The 20,392-nt window shown below is 36.3% G+C and overlaps 1 protein-coding gene across 2 annotated transcripts in view; it reads left to right on the forward strand.

The window, feature by feature from the left end:
- The window catches only part of CCSER1 (coiled-coil serine rich protein 1), a 768,384-nt gene that overhangs the window by 440,313 nt on the left and 307,679 nt on the right, over positions 1-20,392 (forward strand). The window contains exons 9-10 of one of the 2 annotated variants that reach the window (XM_081332935.1): positions 12,831-12,908; positions 18,620-18,905. In XM_081332935.1, coding sequence (XP_081189061.1) covers positions 12,831-12,908; positions 18,620-18,694 — 153 coding nt within the window. In that variant the 3' untranslated portion in view covers positions 18,695-18,905. Of the gene's footprint in view, positions 1-12,830; positions 12,909-18,619; positions 18,906-20,392 lie in introns of those variants that run through there. The other variant, XM_081332934.1, reaches the window with a different exon arrangement.

Genomic DNA, 20,392 nt, shown 5'->3' on the forward strand with positions numbered 1-20,392 from the left:
TCAACACACTTAATAGAACTTACTTGTGAAATTCCTAAGTGATATGCTCCTTTGTTGCTCTTTCTCTAAGGAATCAACAAAGGTATGTATTTATTTCATTTAAAAGAACTGGTAGAAAACACAATGTCTGTCTGTCACTTCTATCTGACCAGGACCCAGAGGTATCTTTCCAGGTTGCCCAATTTTATGCTCCCATTTTTTTTTTTAAATTCCATTTATATCCCGCCCTTCTCCGAAGACTCAGGACGGCTTACAAGCTTAGCAGTAGCCTTCATTCTATGTATATGCCTGCTTATTAGGGCTTTCACACACACCCCAGCGGCATTATTACAAAGTCAGCCATTTGTTTTAGCCATCTTCCCCATGGTTGAATTTTAGCACATTTGCCCCTGATATTTATACTGTACACAGGCCTATGTGTATATCAAAGCAGAACAAACTCTTATGGAGTTTTGGATCTGAATTGAAAAGAAGTGCAATATATTTCTAGCACCATTGTTTCTGAAAAAAACTGATTGAAATTACTTTTAGGATGGTCTTAAAGTAGTCCTTTTGCAGAAGCATTTTGCTACCCTTACATTAATTTTAAATGTAATTGTAAAGTTAGAGTAATGGTCAGAATGTGTAACTTTATTTTTTTAATGCCAACTATCACTGCAGTACATCACAGTCTATTATCCTAACTTCTAAATGATCCATCGATAGAGGGTCATTTCTTAGAATTATACCTTAACTTATTTTATAAAACAAGAAGACTTGAATATAGTCACAGGATGGAATTCTTGGGTTGGCCAGGGAAAAGTTACAATGTAATTTATTTTCAACTGAAAGAAAACAGAAGTCATAAAAAGGAGTGACATTATTCTTTCTTTCTACCTTTCACAGATATTTCAGCTAAATTTAGAATTGGCCCAATGAAATTCATGAGTCCATTATTTCTGCTGACCGTGGGAGGGTATAATTTATGTGAAAAAATGCCCCTGCGTCAAGAGTATGACAAATAGTTTAAATGTTTGAGAAATAGGAGTTATAAGAATAATTGCTTCTGGAACTGTACTGTAATAGAATTGTATTAAAATCTTCACAGTTGTTAAAGATGTAGATTGTTTGTCGGGTATAGGCCCCATGAGCTTCACATTTCTAAGGTTTGTGATAGTTAAGCCCAAGAGAAGAAAACTGTGCATTTCTTCATCTACTATTGAATATATAATAAAGGGGTAAAAAAAAACTTTAAAGGCTATTTCTCCAGGAAATCTTTAGAACTTGAAATATCCATGGGTTTTTCCAGTATTTTTAACCAATATGTTTAAACTGAGGGGAAATTTTTTGCAGAACTCTTTAGCTATTAATTTAAGAGACCTGTCACTTTAAAAAGAATGAAAATCAGTAGAGAAGGAACAATATATTAATAGATTCATGAGGGAATATTTAAGTTCTTAAAAATTAAATAAGATTACCGCTCATAGATGACTTTTTCTGAAGTATAAGGGAATAGTATTTAAGATGCTCTTTGTGGGTTCTCCTTGTACAGTAGATAGTACTTCTTACTTCACTTTATCTGGTAAAATCTATTAGTTTCTTGTTTTATTAATCCCTGAAGGTTTTATACAATAATATTTCAATCTTTCTTCAACACTGAATTTCTAGACTTGTGAAAGAACATTAGGGAGAAAATCTAAAAGACTGTTAAGGAAATATTGGATGTTGCGAGCCATCTTTTCTATCTATCTTTAAGGTCAGCCTTTAGAAAAAGAGGGCTATCATTGAAGGATGCCTCTTTCTAAGCAGAAAGTGTGGTACCAGTTCCTCCTCTGTTATCATTGCTTTAAAAATACACAGACAAATGGGTAAACAGTCATAACTTTCGCTCCATCCCACAAAATCTATTTTGATCCCACAGAACCTGTTTCAAATATGTTATACTTGAAACTCATATTTTCATGTTTTTAGTTTGCTGGTAATGCCTCAGTCCTTCAGCAGCTCACCATACATCTTTTAAATTTTATGGATCATATTCAGGTGCTGTTGAAGCTCATATATTTCTTGCATGGTATTGAACAAATGGTGCGTTATCATATTTCGCATGAAATTCAAACATTTTTCCAGTTGCTAAGAGCCCCACAGATTGACTTGTTCAAGCTGCTGTTGATAGTCCAACTATCCTCATGATGTAGTCTACTCTGTTGTACAATACTCAGAAGTTTTTGCCTTTTCCCTAGCTAGACAAATCCAAAGCTCCTTCGTCAAATGTACAGATCCCCAAAGCATTGCAAGCATATGGTTCTTGCAAATGGAAGTCATTCAAAGTTAATGGGAGCCATTACTGGAATTAATTTGCCTCCTTGAATACTCATTTGCCTCCTTGAAACTTGCACAAAAGATCAGGAGAGTTTCTTGCTAAATCTGCTTCAATACTCCTTTTGGCCGGCATGTTAAAGGGTGATACTGTCTCTCAATTTCCATTTCTGATTGCTTCGTCCTCTGACATATTGAAATCGAGTCTAAAGATGAGATGTCATCTAATGTCTCTTCTCACACTAATTGGCTAAACTCCTGTAGTTTGAAATTGTTGTGATTTACTCTTCTGAAGGTTCAGCATCTTGAATCCTGTGTTTCTCTCAGTCCTGCTATTTTCTTCCAGGTGACCTGACTTTTCACTTCAAGTGATTAATTTCACCAAGTTTGTGCTGCCTTTTCTAATGTTAAATGAACTATGGGTTTATATTGCTTGTTACACTTGGATTGTTCATTAATTCCAAGTCCTTCATTTTTTCTAGGACGTTCAGGGCAGTAGGAAAATATAGTCATTATAATTTACTGTTCATTTAAAGATGACACTTATCTCTTGTCCTTAGGAATATTATTGTACTCTTCTTGTCACTTCCCTTAAAATCATGTTTCACAATAGTGGACACAGTGGATCAAAGAGGGAATAATGTATCGTAAGGAAGTGTTCATGTTTCATTTACAGTATTGTCACCGTGTCCATAAGAGTATCAAAGGACAAAAAATAATCCTGCCTGCAGTTCTAGAAAAATAATTTGCAGTCCAGTTCTGAAACGGTCAATTTATTTAATAATAATAACACTTGCTGCCATTGTCAACCTCCCATCGCCCGGTTCGCTCCCACAGAGTCGGCCTCCTCAGGGTGCCATTGGCCAGGAAATGCCGGCCGGCGACCCCCAGGGGGAGAGCCTTCTCTGTGGGCACGCCGACCCTCTGGAATGAATTCCCCCCGGAGCTGCGGACGACCCCTGATCTTTGGTCCTTCCGCCGTGACCTGAAGACGTGGTTGTTCCAACAATCGGGCCTGGACTGACTACGCTTTTAATTAGCTTTTTACTGGTTTTTAAATTGTCATATAATTATTGTATTTATTGTTTAATTCTTTTTTAAAATTTTCTATTTTATGTTTTTAATTTTTATTGTTGTGCACCGCCCTGAGTCCTTAGGGAGAAGGGCGGCATATAAATTTAATAAATGAATAAATGAATAAATAAATAAATAAATAAATAAATAAATAACAACAATAATAATAAAGTTGGAAGGGATCTTGGAGGCCATCTACTCCAACCCCCTGCTCAGGCAGGAAACCCTATACTATTTCAGACAAATACAAAGTAGTCAAAGCTCAGGCAACAAAAGTGTTTAAACAACAACAACAACAACAACAATAATAGTTGGACCTTGGAGGTCATCTAGTCCAACCCCCTGCTCAGGCAGGAAACCCTATACCCGTGATGGCGAACCTTTTAGAGACCGAGTGCCCAAACTGCAACCCAAAACCCAATTATGTATTGTCAGGTGCCGGGTGGGGATGGCCCATTGGGTGGGTGTGGCCCATTGGGTGGGTGTGGCCCATTGGGTGGGCATGGCTTCGGTCTCTATATCTTTTTTGCATTGTGGTGCCCTAAACTCCAAAACATATTTTCATCTATTATTCCAGAAAGAGTCAGCATATTGCCCCCAAAAATCTCAGTTCTTATTTTACCAATTTTGGAAGGATGGAAGTCTGAATCAACCTTGAGACCTGTCTGGATCGAACTCATAAGCTGTGGGCAGAGTAAGCCTGCAATACTGCATTGCAGTAATGCATTCTAACCATTGTGGTACCACAGTTCTTTGATATAGATGTTCCTAAACTGATAGGGAAAGGTCTTTCTTTACTTTTAAAGTTTTCCTACAGAGAGTAAAAATGCTAATATAAACAAGAATCAAGCTAAATATTTTTTTCCTGAAAACAAACATGATTTTTGGAGTGTACATACAGTTTCTCTCACCTCACAGCCACCTGTGATTTGAAGAAAACTCCCAGTAATAGGTAAAATTTCACAAAATCTATTCAATTTTTTCCTTGTTCTCTAAAAGTAGAAGCCAGGTATTACTAGTTAAATCTATCCTTTTTCAATATGCATTTTCCTTTTAATTAACTTTGTAAGCCAAAAAGTAATAAGTTGGTCTTCTTCACTATGTGATTGTAAGGGACGCGGTGGCTCAGTGGGTTAGGACGCTGAGCTTGTCGATCAGAAGGTCGGCAGTTTGGCGGGTCGAATCCCAAGTGCCGCGTAACAGAGTGAGCGCCTGTTACTCGTCCCAGCTTCTGCCAACCTAGCAGTTCGAAAGCACGTAAAAATGCAAGTAGAAAAATAGGGACCACTACGGTGGGAAGGTAACAGCGTTCCATGCACCTTTGGCATCTAGTCATGCCGGCCACATGACCACGGAGACGTCCTCGGACAAGCGCTGGCTCTTCGGCTTTGAAACAGAGATGAGCATCGGCCCCTAGAGTCGGAAACGACTAGCACACATGTGCGGGGGAACCTTTACCTTTACTTTACTATGTGATTGCTAAAATAAGAGATTCCTTTTTCGCCCCTCTGACTGTCCCAAAATTCTCTGTGTTGCTGTATCTTTTTAATAGGTCACCAAATGTTGCACTCTTTTATTTTATGTACTGTTGTACTGTTTTCCTTTCCCCCTTGTTTTCTTTAAAAAGAAAAAAAAGATGGTTCTTCTGTCTAGATTATTTGAGGCATGTTGCTGAACATTACATCACACGTGTCAAAGAAAATGTGAGATTATCTGAGACTGTACTAATTGAAATTAACAGTCCATTTTATTTCCAAATTAATATAAATTCGTTTGATCAATAGATACACACTTGGTCAATAAGAGCATATTCATCCCCAATTCAAGCCAATACAAAGCATGCATTATATCTTTGAAAAGATGATAGGGAATACTAGAATTGCCACATTTATTTCCAGGAATATTAATATATAAGAAAGCCACAAAAATATAAATTAAATAAATACAGTACTTAACTATATCAATTATTGACTGTATCTTTATAAAATGTCTAAGATTCAAGAGGTAAGTGCAAGGATAAACTCATCAAGATTTATGTTTCTTGGATGCATCTCTAATTTTCATTCATGTGTCTTCCACCCTTATAATTTTTAAGTATTCATTTATATCTATGGTCTTTATAGAAGTCCTTTATTAAAAGATCTGCCATCACTTTTAGTTTTACATGAAGCCATTGTTAATAATATGCTGCTGGGCAGTCTTAGGCATGACACTTGCTGCTAAACTGATTGTGCTAATCAAATATGCCTCACACTAAGTTACTTGGACATGTCTCTGCAACTAATGGCTGAATTGTATAATCTGTGATCTATAATTCTACTTAATTCCTAATTAGTGCTGTTGGTTTCAATTAAAATGGTTTCAAAATAATGGCATACTTCTTTTTTTCTATGTTCTTTTGGGAATGAATGTGTCAGCTCCATAGCTATGATATATATTTATTTCACTGTGTATCATGTGGTTCTAACAACATTTGTAACCTCTATCATTAGCAACTGCAAAAGCTTCAAGTATAATAATGTAATACATTAACTGCATTTAGATCAGGCAGACATTAAGTGGTTGTATAATTACATTCTGTAATCTAATGCAAATAAAGAGGAACCAAAATTTAAGAAAATTTATATTACAGGTAGTGATTTATCAGTTTTAACAGCATTTTGTCTGATCAGCTTCTTTCAGTGAATATAATAAATATTTATAAATAAATAAATAAATAAATTGTACTTTCCATATAATAACAACAATACTAATACCCCTCCAAAGCATGAATGGGCAATTAATTTTCCCACATAAGAAACAGAGAGTGTTGTGCAGGGCTGAACCAATAGGGCTGTGAAGGTGTGTAGGCATACACACAAGCACATACTGTATATACATCACATACGATTCTAGGGTTAAAGAAACAACTGTTGTCATCACCATTATCCAGGGGACACCAGTTGGAGACTCCTTTCATGTCCCTATTAATGAGTGCACCAAAGATGGAAAATTTGATGGTTAATGGTAATAACTTTGTTAGGACATGTGAAAGTTCTTGGCAAAATTGGGATTTACCCTTGGTGGTATATCAATCTTCACTTAAGGGAGGTTCTGGCCAGGTTTAACTTAATGTCATTTGCTACATCCCCTGTCATTATGTAAGGGAAAGAGCGACAGAACCTGGAGTCAGAGTTAAAAGAAAGGATCAGCCTAGAATCTCTACATAGCCACAAGTGAACTAGCAATAGCACATAGACTTATATACTGCTCCATAATGCTTTATAGCATGCTCTGAGTGGTTTGTTGTGTCAGCATATTGTCCCCAACAATGTGGATCCTTATTTTTCTGACCTAGGAAGGATGGAAGGCTGAGTCAACCTTGAGTCGGTCAGAATTGAACTCCTGGCTGTGGGCAGAGGTATAGTCTGCAATACTGCATTCTAACCACTGTGCCACCATGGCTCTTAACTAAGTCCAACCTCTTGAATTCTGTTGACCTTTATCTAACTCCTGGCAGGTGCTAACTGTTAGTTGAGAAGATTCCTCTGCATAGGCATGAGTAGCAATAAATCAGTTTATTTTATAATTAATTAATTAATTAATTTTTGTGTCATGCATCTCCCCTACAAGGTGACTCTAAGCACCTGTTTAATTAGTCCTTCATGTGTGGTCCTGATCTTTTGTACCTGACAGTTTATTTAGGGTGATCACTAAGTACCAAAAAGCATTTAGTGTAAAATAATGCATGGCTTGGTAAAGAGACTCCAGGAGATCCTCCCAATTTTTAAAGAAACAATGTCATTTTGACCTTCCTTTACAAAGATGTCAAAAACTCAAGGTGAAAGAAAAGAGTGTCCACAGTGTAGAAACGTGGCATACTATAGTGTTTTGCTTGTGCATGTAGTTCATTAAAATTCTCAATTTTTGTGTTTGTTTTAAAAATACACACACGCATGCATACACATACACACAGGCCATGGCAAGATCAGACCCTTTTATACAAAGAGTCCCAGCAGACACCGTGTCTGTTGTCCTGTTGCCCATTGCTGATGTGGTAGTTCAAAGCCTGATACCTTTTTTGTGGGGTCATGTTTATGTTTTCCTATGTCTTGGTGTTCAGTTACTCATTTGCTTTCCATTGGGAATTGATATTAAAGTTGTTTGGCAGATGTTGTGCAAGTGCCAGTGGGGGCTTCATGGATTTAGTCTTCCAGCTGATAAATGAGAAAGATTGGCATGCACCAGTAGGAGTGAGTTGCTCATAATTTTTCTCTATTCTCCCACTAGTGCATTTTGCCTATGTAAATCAGGTGGTGCTCTATGGCCCAGAACAGGAAGCCAGCAAGTCGTATTGGTTTTAATATATCCGCTTATAATCCTTACTGTGTCATTGAGTCTGACTCCTAACTTACTAGTGTGGCAGCTCTTAAGCCATACAGGGCCACAGTATTCACAAAGTGCATTGTAAAGAGGAAGGAATTGGCAGTCTGCATGCAATAGGCAGGAAGAGGGGCAGTAGTTCAAGAAAGAAAAAGAAAAGAGGAAGGATTTGTGCTATCTCACAAGGGTTGAAAACAAGATGGAGCAAAAATAGAGCTCATTATGCAACTGCAGCTTTTAGAATTGCAAACATCTGCTTTCACTGTGATAAACAAAATTCATTAGAAATGGTCACATGTATGTGTTCTGTTGCTCTCCTGGCATGTGGGTTATTGTCTCATGATTCATCTTAGCGGATAAATCTATCTTAGTGAGACTTAACCCAAAAGAATAAATACCTCTTCTCAAGCATGTGTGAATACAGCTGCTGGATCTATGCCGTGTGTATGTTTAATGGAACTCTGTGGTAATTGCAAATTAATGCCAAATAATTAACCAGGGATGAATAATGTTGGTCAAACTACATTTCCTATAAGTAGTTCCAAAAGATCATATAATATTAAGGATGCTTGAGGGATTCAGTCTTAGCAAGGATACATGGATCAGTAATTAGCCAGTTTTTCATATTCAAAATATTAATATATTTTTTTGGTTAGGAATAAAAAAGATTTATATCTGTGCTTTGAAATGTGTGTGTGTGTGTGTGTGTATACATTCATACAAACTATACAAACCAAAAATAGAAACAAAATGAATAAAAATAGAAAATGCCTAAAATGACAAAGAAAAAATAGAAAAGAAAGAAGCAATATAGTAAACAAAAAGAAAAAAAAGGGTATGAACAACTTTAGTTAATTTCTCTTAAAATACAACAAAAGATCTCTTTCCAAATCTCATATTTTATCAATCAATCAAATTTTATTTCATCACAGACCAGCAAAAAAAAACACCAAGAAAATCACCATTAATCAGGGTAAAAAGAAAAAAAAGCTTCTAAAATACCTAAGAATTAGAAAAGAAATAATGGCATACTGTATCAACTATAGGATAGTACTTAAGAGTAGTCAAAGAAGTAAAGTCAGATTGATCTGATAACAACTTCAGATTAAACAGATCAGAGTGAATCCCTAAAGTAATGGCTGGTGAGAGGCCATTGAATCTGGCCAACCCTTTCAAATTTTGGAATTCTTATGTAACTGAGGTATTGGCTGGTTGAAGACAGTGTGCAGAGTGGTTCAGAAAGATGTTTCTAGGTAGAACTGATAAATCTATTTGCAACTCTAAATCAATGAGTCACTGCTTGAGATCAGCTAATATGCGTTCATAGCCCATCAGGGTGAAATGCTCATGAAAAGCCATAAGGAGCAGGTTGGCATATGTTGCCTGGCACCAGGAAGTCTGAAGACTATTGGTCATAATTAAGTGGACCAAGCCAGCTGGAAAAAAAAAGAGAGCTTAAGCCAATTTGAGAAAATGAAATTCCAGGCAGAAGTTTCTACTTTAAATAGGCCAACTTCATGGAAAAGCACCAGATTCAGAATGCAGAAAAGTACTTGGTAAATTGATCGAAAGAAAACTTGGATTGCACTTCAAAAAGAAGGGTAACCTACAGGAACCCAACTGAACTCCACAAAGGAGCTAACCTTAGATTTCAGCTGATGTCGGGCTTCTTTGGAGAAGTAGAAACATTGTAAAGCCAAAGTTGTATTTTTGTGCATTCAACATAATCAGCACGGAATTTATGGTTGTCCATAGTATGGAAAGCAATTCCCAGATATATTTAAAGGTCTTGACTTGCTTTATTGAATGATTATTTAGCCACCAGATGTGTGCCTTAGGTACCTAGCAAAACCCACAACCTCGATTTTATAGTCATTAATTTCTAATTGTTCTTCTTGACACTGCTCAGCAAGTATATGGAACACGAGTTTCAGGCCAATGTGTGTGTGAGAAAACAGCACAGCATACAAAAGAACAGAACATTGTCTATTTTCCAATTTTCATGGATGAAAAGATGTACTATTGAATTTATCTATAAAGGAGTTTTTATACTGTAGATTACAATTGCTAGAAGATACATTTGTCTCACTCCCTGTTGACAGGAATTTTCTTGCTGCCTTCATCTAGCAATTTTTACACAACTTGTTCAATCATCAGGGACCTTAGCATGGTTGATAATATAGGTGAATAGGGAAGCCAAAATGAATACCACTAATCTAAATTGTGTAGGGACGTGGTGGCTCAGTGGGTTAGGACGCTGAGCTTGTCGATCAGAAGGTCGGCAGTTTGGCGGGTCGAATCCCGAGTGCAACGTAACAGAGTGAGCGCCTGTTACTTGTCCCAGCTTCTGCCAACCTAGCAGTTCGAAAGCATGTAAAAATGCAAGTAGAAAAATAGGGAGCACTACGGTAGGAAGGTAACAGTGTTCTGTGCGCCTTTGGTGTCTAGTCATGCCGGCCACATGACCACGGAGACGTCCTCGGACAAGCGCTGGCTCTTTGGCTTTGAAACGGAGATGAGCACCGGCCCCTAGAGTTGGAAACGACTAGCATGCATGTGCGGGGGAACCTTTACCTTTACCTAATCTAAATTGTTGTGAATGATCTCTTATTTATAAACAAATAAAGCCTCATTGTTTAGTCAACAAAAGTTCTTTAACAGAGATAATATCTATTTTAACATTGATCAAATAAAGCTTCTTTATGTTGAATTTATTTTTAATAATCTTGATCTTTAATCCCTTCAAAAAAAAATCTTAGAACTTTATCCCCTTTCATTTTTTTCTTTGTCTTTTCTCACAAAATCTTTCAAAATTTTAACAAGACTCTTTGGTAAATCCACTACAGGAAAATTATCCAGGATTACTCTCTTGGTTTGATATTGTGTACCCCTTTTAATTATTAAGACATCAGTTACTTTTGTTTATATACTCAATGTAGCATTTTTTCCCCCATATAATTCTTGTAGTCTTGTCATTTTTAAACCCATTTTCAGATCCATCTCAGATGTCTAGCAAAATGCCTTCCTGTTTCATCACATCTTTTAAACATATTCTATCTATATTGGCAGACATTGTTAAAATTAATTCCTGGATCCGTTGCTGACAAATATTAATTACATACAATACTAAACTACTTTGCTCCATTCTTTATTAATAAATCAAATGTAAGTATTCTTCTCCTTTCATTCTAATCTTTAGTTCCTTCTGGTTCCCTCTAGTGTCCAAACTTCAGGCTCCCATCCTATCATTTTTTAAAAAAAAACTATTCAAAGCAACATTTTCCCATTGAAAAGATTCTTATTATTAGTTTCAAAATCTTATTTCAAATCCACCTGGACCTTTTGTCCATTTGTAACTGTTCAAAATTAATATTCTAATCACTTTTGTTGGTTATATTAAAAAAAACAAACAGCAGTCAACTTGTATTTAAAACCTCTTTTGCTAAGGATGGAAGAAAATTACCCAGTCTTATATAACCTCTTAATCCAAAGATTCCTAATAACCGGAAAGCAGCTAACAAACAATTTTTGACAGTGATTAGAAAAGGAAGTCCATTGCAAGTCCATTGTTCATAAACATGTAGTTTTATCAAGATAGCTATTCCCTCTTCTCCCAGAGACCATTGTCTTGCAGTCTCCTCACAAGGAGCACTTGTGGGTAATCTCAGTGGCGTAGCGTGGGGGGTGCAGGGGGGGCCGGCTGCACTGGGCGCAACATCTGGGGGGGCGCGCTCGCACTGAGCTGCTCAGGGAGCCCCAAGGGCTGCACAGAGTCGGCTTGGCTCCGCTCTCGAGCTGCTCTTTCTTGCAAAGTGAAATGAGTCTGGCAGGTGAGATGGGCGGCCACATAAACTGAATAAAATAAATAGAAGCGCCCAACTCTCCGCCCAGGCTCAGGCCAACCGCAAGCGCCCCGCAGGCGCCCCGGCAGGCTTGGCCGAGCGAAGACGGACCCGCCGGCCGGCTGGCCTAGCTTCGTGCGCATGCGTGGCTTTATTTAGCGGGGCTCACGTGCGAGCTTGAATGCAGCGGCTCTTGCAGGTCAGAGCCCCGCCCAGCCGCCCTCGAGAGGGACCCGGAAGCATCCCGCATGCGCGCGACTCTTCTTGGAAAGTCTACGCCGCTGCGGGGCGCGTCTTTTCGGCGGTGCCATGACGTCACCGGGTTAGGGGGCGCAAATTGCCCCGGGTGCTGACAACCCACGCTACGCCACTGGGTAATCTCAAATCCTCTCCATGTCTAGAGAGGGATAGGAAGAGCCACTCTAAGCACTAGCTCTTCATTCTGCTCTTCATTTGTTAGCTATCCTCTCAGCCGTTTCTTTCCAAGAAGTCTGTTTAGAAATGTTATTGTGATGATCATTCAAATGTATAATTAAATCTGTAGTAGAATGCAAATTTTATGGAGTAAGTCATAAATTAGTAAATTAACATAGAGACAGAATGCAAGAGATTTATAAATGGGCCTATGCAAATAACTAAAAACAAAATAATTCACACATTTCTCAGTAACGTGTCAGTAAAACTTAGGTGTTTAATGAATTTTATAATTAAGTTTAAGAACATTTAAAGCGGAAATAGAGGAAAGTATGCATTGTAAGTTATGGTATGTATGGTTTTTTTTAATTAGGGTTAGAGTTCTTTATTTTTTTCTCCTGATTTTTATTTCATAATCAATTGTCTTTCATAATTTTAGTTCAGTTTTGTTTTCTTTTTTCCCTTGGGTAAACAAATGGAACAAAGGGTCCATACATAGTATGGTGCGTGTAAAACTCTATTAGCATCTGCAAAGAATATCATGTTTACAAAGTATTTTTAACTCTTACATTATTTTGTTAGAAAATGGTCCTTTGTGACACTCCATGGTGACTTTCTCTTAATATTGACAATTTATGATTTATGACCTTAGCATCTACCTAGAATTATTTTGCATTAGCAAAATAATATCAGGAGAGTACGTTCTCTCTTGAAAATACTCACTTCTCATTGCAGTGGGATATTTTCCCCTTGGGATAGAGGAAGGGGTTAAGTTACTTTGAAAATGTTAAGAAAATCAATTCAGCATGACTGACCAGGAATATATTTTATTTCTCTCCACAGGAAAATGCTCGGCATTTACAAAGTGTGCTTGTCTCCCAAGTAGATAAATCCACACAGACTGAAGTTGTAGGCCATGATGTAAGTAACTGTACTTTATAGGGAATTTTGTCGTTTATCTCTTGAATTAATATTTAAATCTCTACCAGCCTCTTTTTTCTTGCCACTTCTGTGCTTGTGCATTATTGTAAAAGTGGGCCACTTCGTTCATCTTTTGTTCTTAAATGATTCTTAAATAACTTTTGCAACTGGAAAAAAAATCTGTCTGCTGGCATAGTATGCTTCAGTAACTACATGTTTTAGCAACCTTTTTCTTCCATTCTCTAAATTTGCTCTGAGATGAATATGAGAAAATTTGAAATCTTTCTATATACATGTGCATTTGCTTGCTTGTCAATAACCAGATGAACTTATTATGCTTGTAATCATCAAAAGCTCAAATCATTTTCTTTTCTCAATCTTGTTTCATAAAAGAAAGCCTCCAGAAGTTTGTCAAGAATTTTAGATTCATATTTTAATCACTGGGTCTCAGCTGGGAATACTGTTGGTAATTTAACTAAAATTAGTTGTTTTTCCCTGGTGATAGCATGAACTGCGACTATTAAGAAAATGCTCATATTGATGGAACAGTTAAAGAGTATTGGTTTCTCCTTGCTTTTCCTTTACAATCTGCCTTCAAAGAATATGGATAATCAAGGTTTTGAGAGAAAATCTAAAACAGAGTTGTTATTATTTACTCAAAGAGAATCCTGTTGTTATCTTTTGCTTTTTGGTATCCTCAGTCTAAAGTAAATGTCTGACCTTTGATGCTAGCGCTATCCTTTGATGTGGATTGCTCTCTTCTGTTTCCTTGTAAGGAATTTTCTCTTTTTCACGTTTGGAGTGGAGTGCATGGAATAGCTATGTGTGGATTGGTGCGAATTTTTGTTTGTTGTTTGTTTTTTGTGGGGATTTTTTGTGTATAATGTTTATTAAATGTAAAGGATCGCCTTTTCATTAAGACACAAGGGAATTGGAGGAGATTCTGTCTTAGCACTGTCCACAATTAACACTGATGTAGTCACATGGGAAAATGTAGCACCTGAACTACTGCATACACCAATTTTGACCTCTGCATTCATTTGTGGTGCTGCATTGTGGATTTGATTGCTCCATTCCTGACTTATTTTTCTACCTATCAGTAGCCCCTGATGATAAATTCTATTAAAAATATGTATAATTTGTTTATAATATGTAGAAAATAATATGTATATACCTATTATACATACATTATATCTCTACATTGTATCTGTATGAAAGTTCTATAAAAATAACAAACACTAAAAACAGAATAGTCACAAATCAAAAAAGGCAATTAATTATGACAGCCAAGAGCACCATCAATTTTACAGTAAACAAGTAACAATAATAATACATCAAATAGTAGTCCAGCTGAAATAAATGAATAAATCAGAAGCAAAATAAGATTACTTCAGAAAGAATGTCTCACTGGAATGGAAACTTATAGGAGACACCATCACTGAGAAAGTAGTTGATTTTTCCCCATCAGTTTAACATAACTATTTTGCATTTATTATCCATTTTACATATTCTGTGGATTCAGCGTGTTGCTTTCCTCATGTTTTCCTAAATCATTCATTAATTTAAATAAAATATCCAGCTTTGTAGGGATTTTTCAGCTGTATGTTAAGTTGTCTGATTAACTGAATTGATACAGAAGTTTCAAATGCCCAAATGGTTATTATTATTACTATGCATTTCTGTTATTCAAAATTGGTACAATTTCTTTTTTTTTAAAGGCTACCACAGGTACTTTAAGAGATGTTGTGGCTGAGAACTAGTTTTGATTCATTTGGAAAAGGTTACCTGTTAAGCAGCTTATATAGGATATGTTGGTCCACAGAGTTTTATTGTCTAGTTGAAAACAATGGATGGTTAAAATCATAGGGTCCTGAAATGTTCTCTGACATGTGCTTTAAAGCTTCATATACTAAAATGAAAAGTTGCAGAGTTTTGTTATTTTCAGAAAGCTTTGAACAAATTCTTCCTTTCTAGAATGGATTCGCAAAATTGATTTTGCTGAGCTTTTGTTCACCCTGTACTCGGACATCATTTTGATTTCTTATCAACACACTTCCCCCCCCCCGACGATTATATTCCATTTCACCTCCTACAAGAAAGAGATGGCGTCAAGGGTACATTAGAAATCAGAGAAAGGAAACCTCTAAATAAGCTAGATGTGTACATTTAAAATTTAAAAACAAGTTGGCTTTTTAATTATATTTGTGTTCCAAGACTGAAAGACATACTGAAATATTCACTATAATGCACAATATTGTAGGTAAAAGTTTGATCATTTTCCTAAAATCTGTATCATTAGTTCTTTATTTTACCCAAGTGGCTGCAAATGTTGGTAATTTCAGTATTTCCCAGCAATGCCAATTTGCACTCCAGACTAAAATAAATAAACAAATAACCTAGGCTGCAAGATCTAATAGTGGTAGTTATTCAAATAAAGAAACTATTTTAACAAATTAACTCTGAGAGAAAAATGATGGGGTGCAGATGAAGAGAGAGCTTCATTGTTTGTCCAAGTTTTAATACCACAGCGAAAATGCTTTAAAGACAAATCTAATCATCAGGCAAATTTCTGAGTTTATTCAGTAGCTATTTGTAAACATGAAAAGCAAAGCTGGTTTCTTCAATTAGAAGTGTTAGTTTAACTTTCTTGTCCTTGCTCTCTTTTTTTCCCCGGAGATTGCTTCAATAGAGAGATCAAGGTTTTATTTCTTTCAGTCACTTGATTTATTAAAACATGGAGAAGAGGGAAACGATTGAGTTTCACTGCATTGGATGATGAAAATGCATGAACTCATAGAGTAGATCTTACTTTGAGGCTTTCATGGAGGAACAGATGGGGGAAATCTGTAACGCTTTTTTCATATCCGTTTGTTTTCCAACTTCTTCAGCTGTGAATTTCACACTTCACTACATGATGGAGTATTTTGCTCTTATCTGTTGAAGAACAGCCAAGTATTTGCTCTCAATTGTTATATGTTGCAGGAATTATTATTTTTTTTAGATGAGTTCAGATGCATACTCAGTTTGACTTTGTCCATTATGAACCATAAGAGTTGAGGGACAAAATCAGTAAATCGTAGTAAATAGTTTCTGATAAAACCGCTTACAACTGTTGCTTGTATTTTTGGTGGGTGAATTTGGGCTACTCACTATTGCTTCAGCCCAATCTACCCTCCAAGTTAGGGGGTTTTTTTGGGAGGGGGGAGAAAATGGGAGAAAAAAAACTGTGTACATTCTTTCTAGCTCCTCAAGGAAAAATGCAAATAAATCTAATAGAAAAAATAAGAGCAAGCAAAGAATATTGGTTTGCTTCTGTGTCTTGGCCAAATTCTCTGACAATTAAAAGATAGCTGTTCCGTGCTTTCCGCATCCATATGTGCACACATTGGGAACATCTGAGTTTTAAAACCTATAAATGAAATTCTAAAATTGTCAAAGTGTCTTTTTGCAGTCGAGCTCTAATTAACACATGCATTAGCACAATTGCCACTGCTGTGCTTTCTGTCTGGTAATTTTTACTAAGCATTCCAAAATAGCTCCTATTAGCAGGAGTCAACACCATGGCATTTGAAAAATGGCTCCTGTAATTCTACAGATGTACGTTGACTTAAGATTTACAGTTTTAAACAATATGGAGGAAAAACATGCTTGAATTCTTTCTCTTTTCCTCTTTTTTCTTTTTTTTTCTAACATAATTCGCAATCAAAAACAGCCCTTCTATAAATACAAGACTTGTGAAAAGATTCATAGGCAAGAACTGCCTATGACGGTTTCTCAAGATAGCCTGATGATCTCATTTGGCTTAATATTCATAAAAGCCACAATATGTTTCCAAACCGATAGAGAACCCTGTTCCTTGGAGCCTTGAAATCGGAATTCCATAGCCTAGACAATAGGTGCCTCTTCATTTATTTTGTCTGCAATTCCAGTCATCTTATCTGCTGGTAAACATGGCAGCAAGCAGGCAATATATTCCTGTAGACTCTGCAACATAAATCTCTTAAAGCTAATGAGCTGTTCTACATAATATACAGTTCAGCTCTTTTTTCTTCTTCTTCTTCTTCTTCCCTGAAGCACATTTTCACAGCAAATTTTAAAGGCTAGAAGAACTGATAGACAGCATTCCCTAGTGGTTTCCTAGAACTGGCTGAAAGATATTGTCCTTCTCATCTGCTGGTCAGTGAACAAAATGTACTCTGATTCTGCTACTTGTTTCTCAGAGTAACTATCTAAATGTCTCTGGTGTATTCCCAAAAGAAAGAGAGAGGGAGTTGGGGATGTGGTGCGTGTGTGTGAGAGAGAGATACACAAACGTATGTTGCACACAGGTAAAAAAAATTAAAGGGAGTGAGAGCATCTGTTTTGTTTAACGCTAAGTTTTAAACTTTGACCACTTGGAATAAGAATCAGCATCTTTTTCTCCCATTAAGCAGAGAAACAGACAATAAGAGAGTGAGTACACATTATGTCCTGAGTACAAGAGTGTAGATCTCTTTCTATTACTGTATAAAAGTGTGACCTCTTTTGTGATGCATAAGCTTCGTAAATTCATTTTTCTCATATATTTATAGATTCCAAATTTTTGGTACAGTTCCTATTTCAAAACTGTTTTTTTAAAAAAATCATACTATTTTTTCAGATGTTGCTGAGTACACAGAATGAACTTTTCCACCAGGAATCAAAAAACACACAGGCATCTCACCCTTCAATGCCTCTCTTCCCCAAACCATTTTAGCAATATGGATATAATACTAATAATGAATATTAACCCAGTAATAATGTGGCATCGATATAATATATTTCTTCTACAATGTTATATTTATAGTGAAGTCATAGTGAAGTTGACACCCAAGTTATTTCTAAGCATTTTCTAAGATGTCCAGCTTTAAAAATATTTTATGATCTTAGCCTTATCTTGATATCTTAAAAACATGCTTAAAATGTATTGATTTATTAATATATGGCTTTCTGACACTTCATTTCAAAATTCTTGTAAATAATTAATAGCCATCTTAAAATATTATTTAATTTCTATTAAAACATACTGTGCGTTTATAATAATCCAAAACACATTTCCTTATCCAAGGTAATTCAGGGTAATTAGCAGTTCCCAGTGCATCTGGACTAAATTTAACATCAAGAGAGATATTTTAGCATTTTATACTGCCCTGCCTGTTTGAGACAATTCCAGTCCCTTTTTAAATAACTTAGGTTGTTTTTTTTTGTTTTTTGTTGTTTTTTTTAAAAAAGCTTGATTGATAGTAAGCCAATCTAAAGTTTTAATATTCTTGTTAGTGCTGGGTTTTTTTAAAAAAGGTAGTGTTGGCAATGGTGGTGGTGGTGGTGATGATGATGATGATGATTGAACTCCGAGCATATTCTTTGTTAATTAAGCATTAATTAATTCACTTCTCCACTCTATACTTGATCATCCCTTTGCTCTTTCTGTCTTTCAACATGGGAGATCTTTTTCTGGCATACTTATAGTGTTTTAGATGCCATTTCAATTATTGTAGCACAATCCTACATATTTTAATTATTATTTAAGTATTTATTGTTACAATTTCTAAAAATAAAATAAAATATTTTTAAGTTAACTTTCTTACAACTACAAAGGATTGGTAACACAATTGTTATTTTATGTCTATTGTCAATGATACATGGACCTTAATATTTGAGAGTTCATTTGACATTCTCTTCTTCTTTTTAAGGCCCTGTGGAATTCTTCATGTACTGACGGTTCAGTTTACAAACCTATCAGCATCTCATTGGTACCAACATTTTAATTGAATAAAATATGCTTGGATACAAGCTACATAGACCATTAATTTAATCCTCTCTTATTTGCCTGTGTAAAAAAGAATCTGTATTGGCCTCATCTGTTTGACCTATTTAATGACATCTCGGGAAGGGCAGGGGGGAAAAATGCTTATTTAACAACAATCACAAAATACTCTACACTATTCTCTCAACTGCATTAAGCAATAATTGATCAATGATGACCAAATTTTGCAGAATTGAAATAAAATACAGTTGTATTTCTATTACTTGTGTACATTTTATTTAACCTTTCGGGCAAGAATACCAGATAGATATAGTTTTATTGCCCTGGCTTCTATAAAGTGGGATGATATTGCCTGCTTTGGACAGCAATGTGATGGAAGAAAAATTGTGACGTGAAAGAACTGATGCTAGATACATTATTTCAAGACTGAATGTTAGATCGAGCAGGGACAGCTAAGGGTAACACAACGGCTTGCACAAGAACTAACACTCTGGATCCTTCGTATTTCAGAATAACCATACAGTGAAATAAAACATAATTCAATGTTAATCTTATGTAAAAGATTTATCTGTGATAACCTTTAATAACCTGGAAAGAAGTGGTCTGCAGTTCTTCTTCCTGCCCAGCAAGTTTCTACAATATAGTGGCCAATTGTCAATTTTGGCTTTCGTTTATTGTTTTGCATACAAAAATATAGAAATACAGAGGCTTGATCAAAACTGGATCCGCAAAGTGCAGGAAATCAGTTGTCCAGGCAGTTCAAATGAACATGCTAAAGCTTGTTTATTATTATTTATTGCATGCTAAAGCTCTCCAGAAGAATCTGAACTAGTAACAGTCAAAGCAAAGTGATGGTAGATTAGAATCAGTGGAATTAAAGGTGGGCTGGATGGGTGTGAAAGGACTTGAAGGTATGAAGGGACTTGAGACTGATGACACATTTGACCCCTCCTTTGGGCTCTGCCTGATCATCTCCTACAGAGTCAGATGATTTCTTCCTTTAATCCTTTCTATCCAGGGCCAAAGCCATGCTGTTGAAGCAATTCTACTTTGTGACCATTTTTTGTGACCTCACTACACATCTGGAAATGAGATAGGGAAGTATCCATTGGTAACCCTGATATTGAATGACACTCAGAGCTGTTGTTGTTGTTGTACAATTTTGTCTGACTCTCAGAGACTGCCTAGACAAGTCCCTGCATTTTTCTTGGCAAGGGTTTTCAGAAGTCATTTACCATTGCCTTCTTCCTAGGGCTGAAAGAGTATGACTGGCCCAAGGTCAGCAACTTGCTTCGTGCCTAAGGTGGGACTAGAATTCATGACCTCCTGGTTTCTATTCTGATGCCTTAACCATAGTTCAGAAGAATTAAATTGCATAAGTGATTTTTATTTTCTTTTTATGACCTAATCCCTTTTATTGGGGTGGACTCTGGGTGACTGGTTGGATGCCCTTACTGATGCTTACAGTAGATCTTTTCTGTTTGCGCCCGGATAGAGAAACATCTGTCACAGCCTAGGACTGAACTTTTATCCTTCCAGATGGAAGGCAAGCATCTTCACCTCTATGCCAACACTCTCTACCTTAATCACAGTCTCAACTGGGATCTAAGTCTAGGTAGTCTTTTAAAACCATTTTTAATATGCAATCTAGTAGATATTTCAAGAACTATTAAACTATTAAAAACATATGCAAGGAAAA

Source organism: Vipera berus (assembly GCF_964194415.1).
Source record: "Vipera berus genome assembly, chromosome: 7".
NCBI classification, from domain to species: Eukaryota; Metazoa; Chordata; class Lepidosauria; order Squamata; family Viperidae; genus Vipera; species Vipera berus.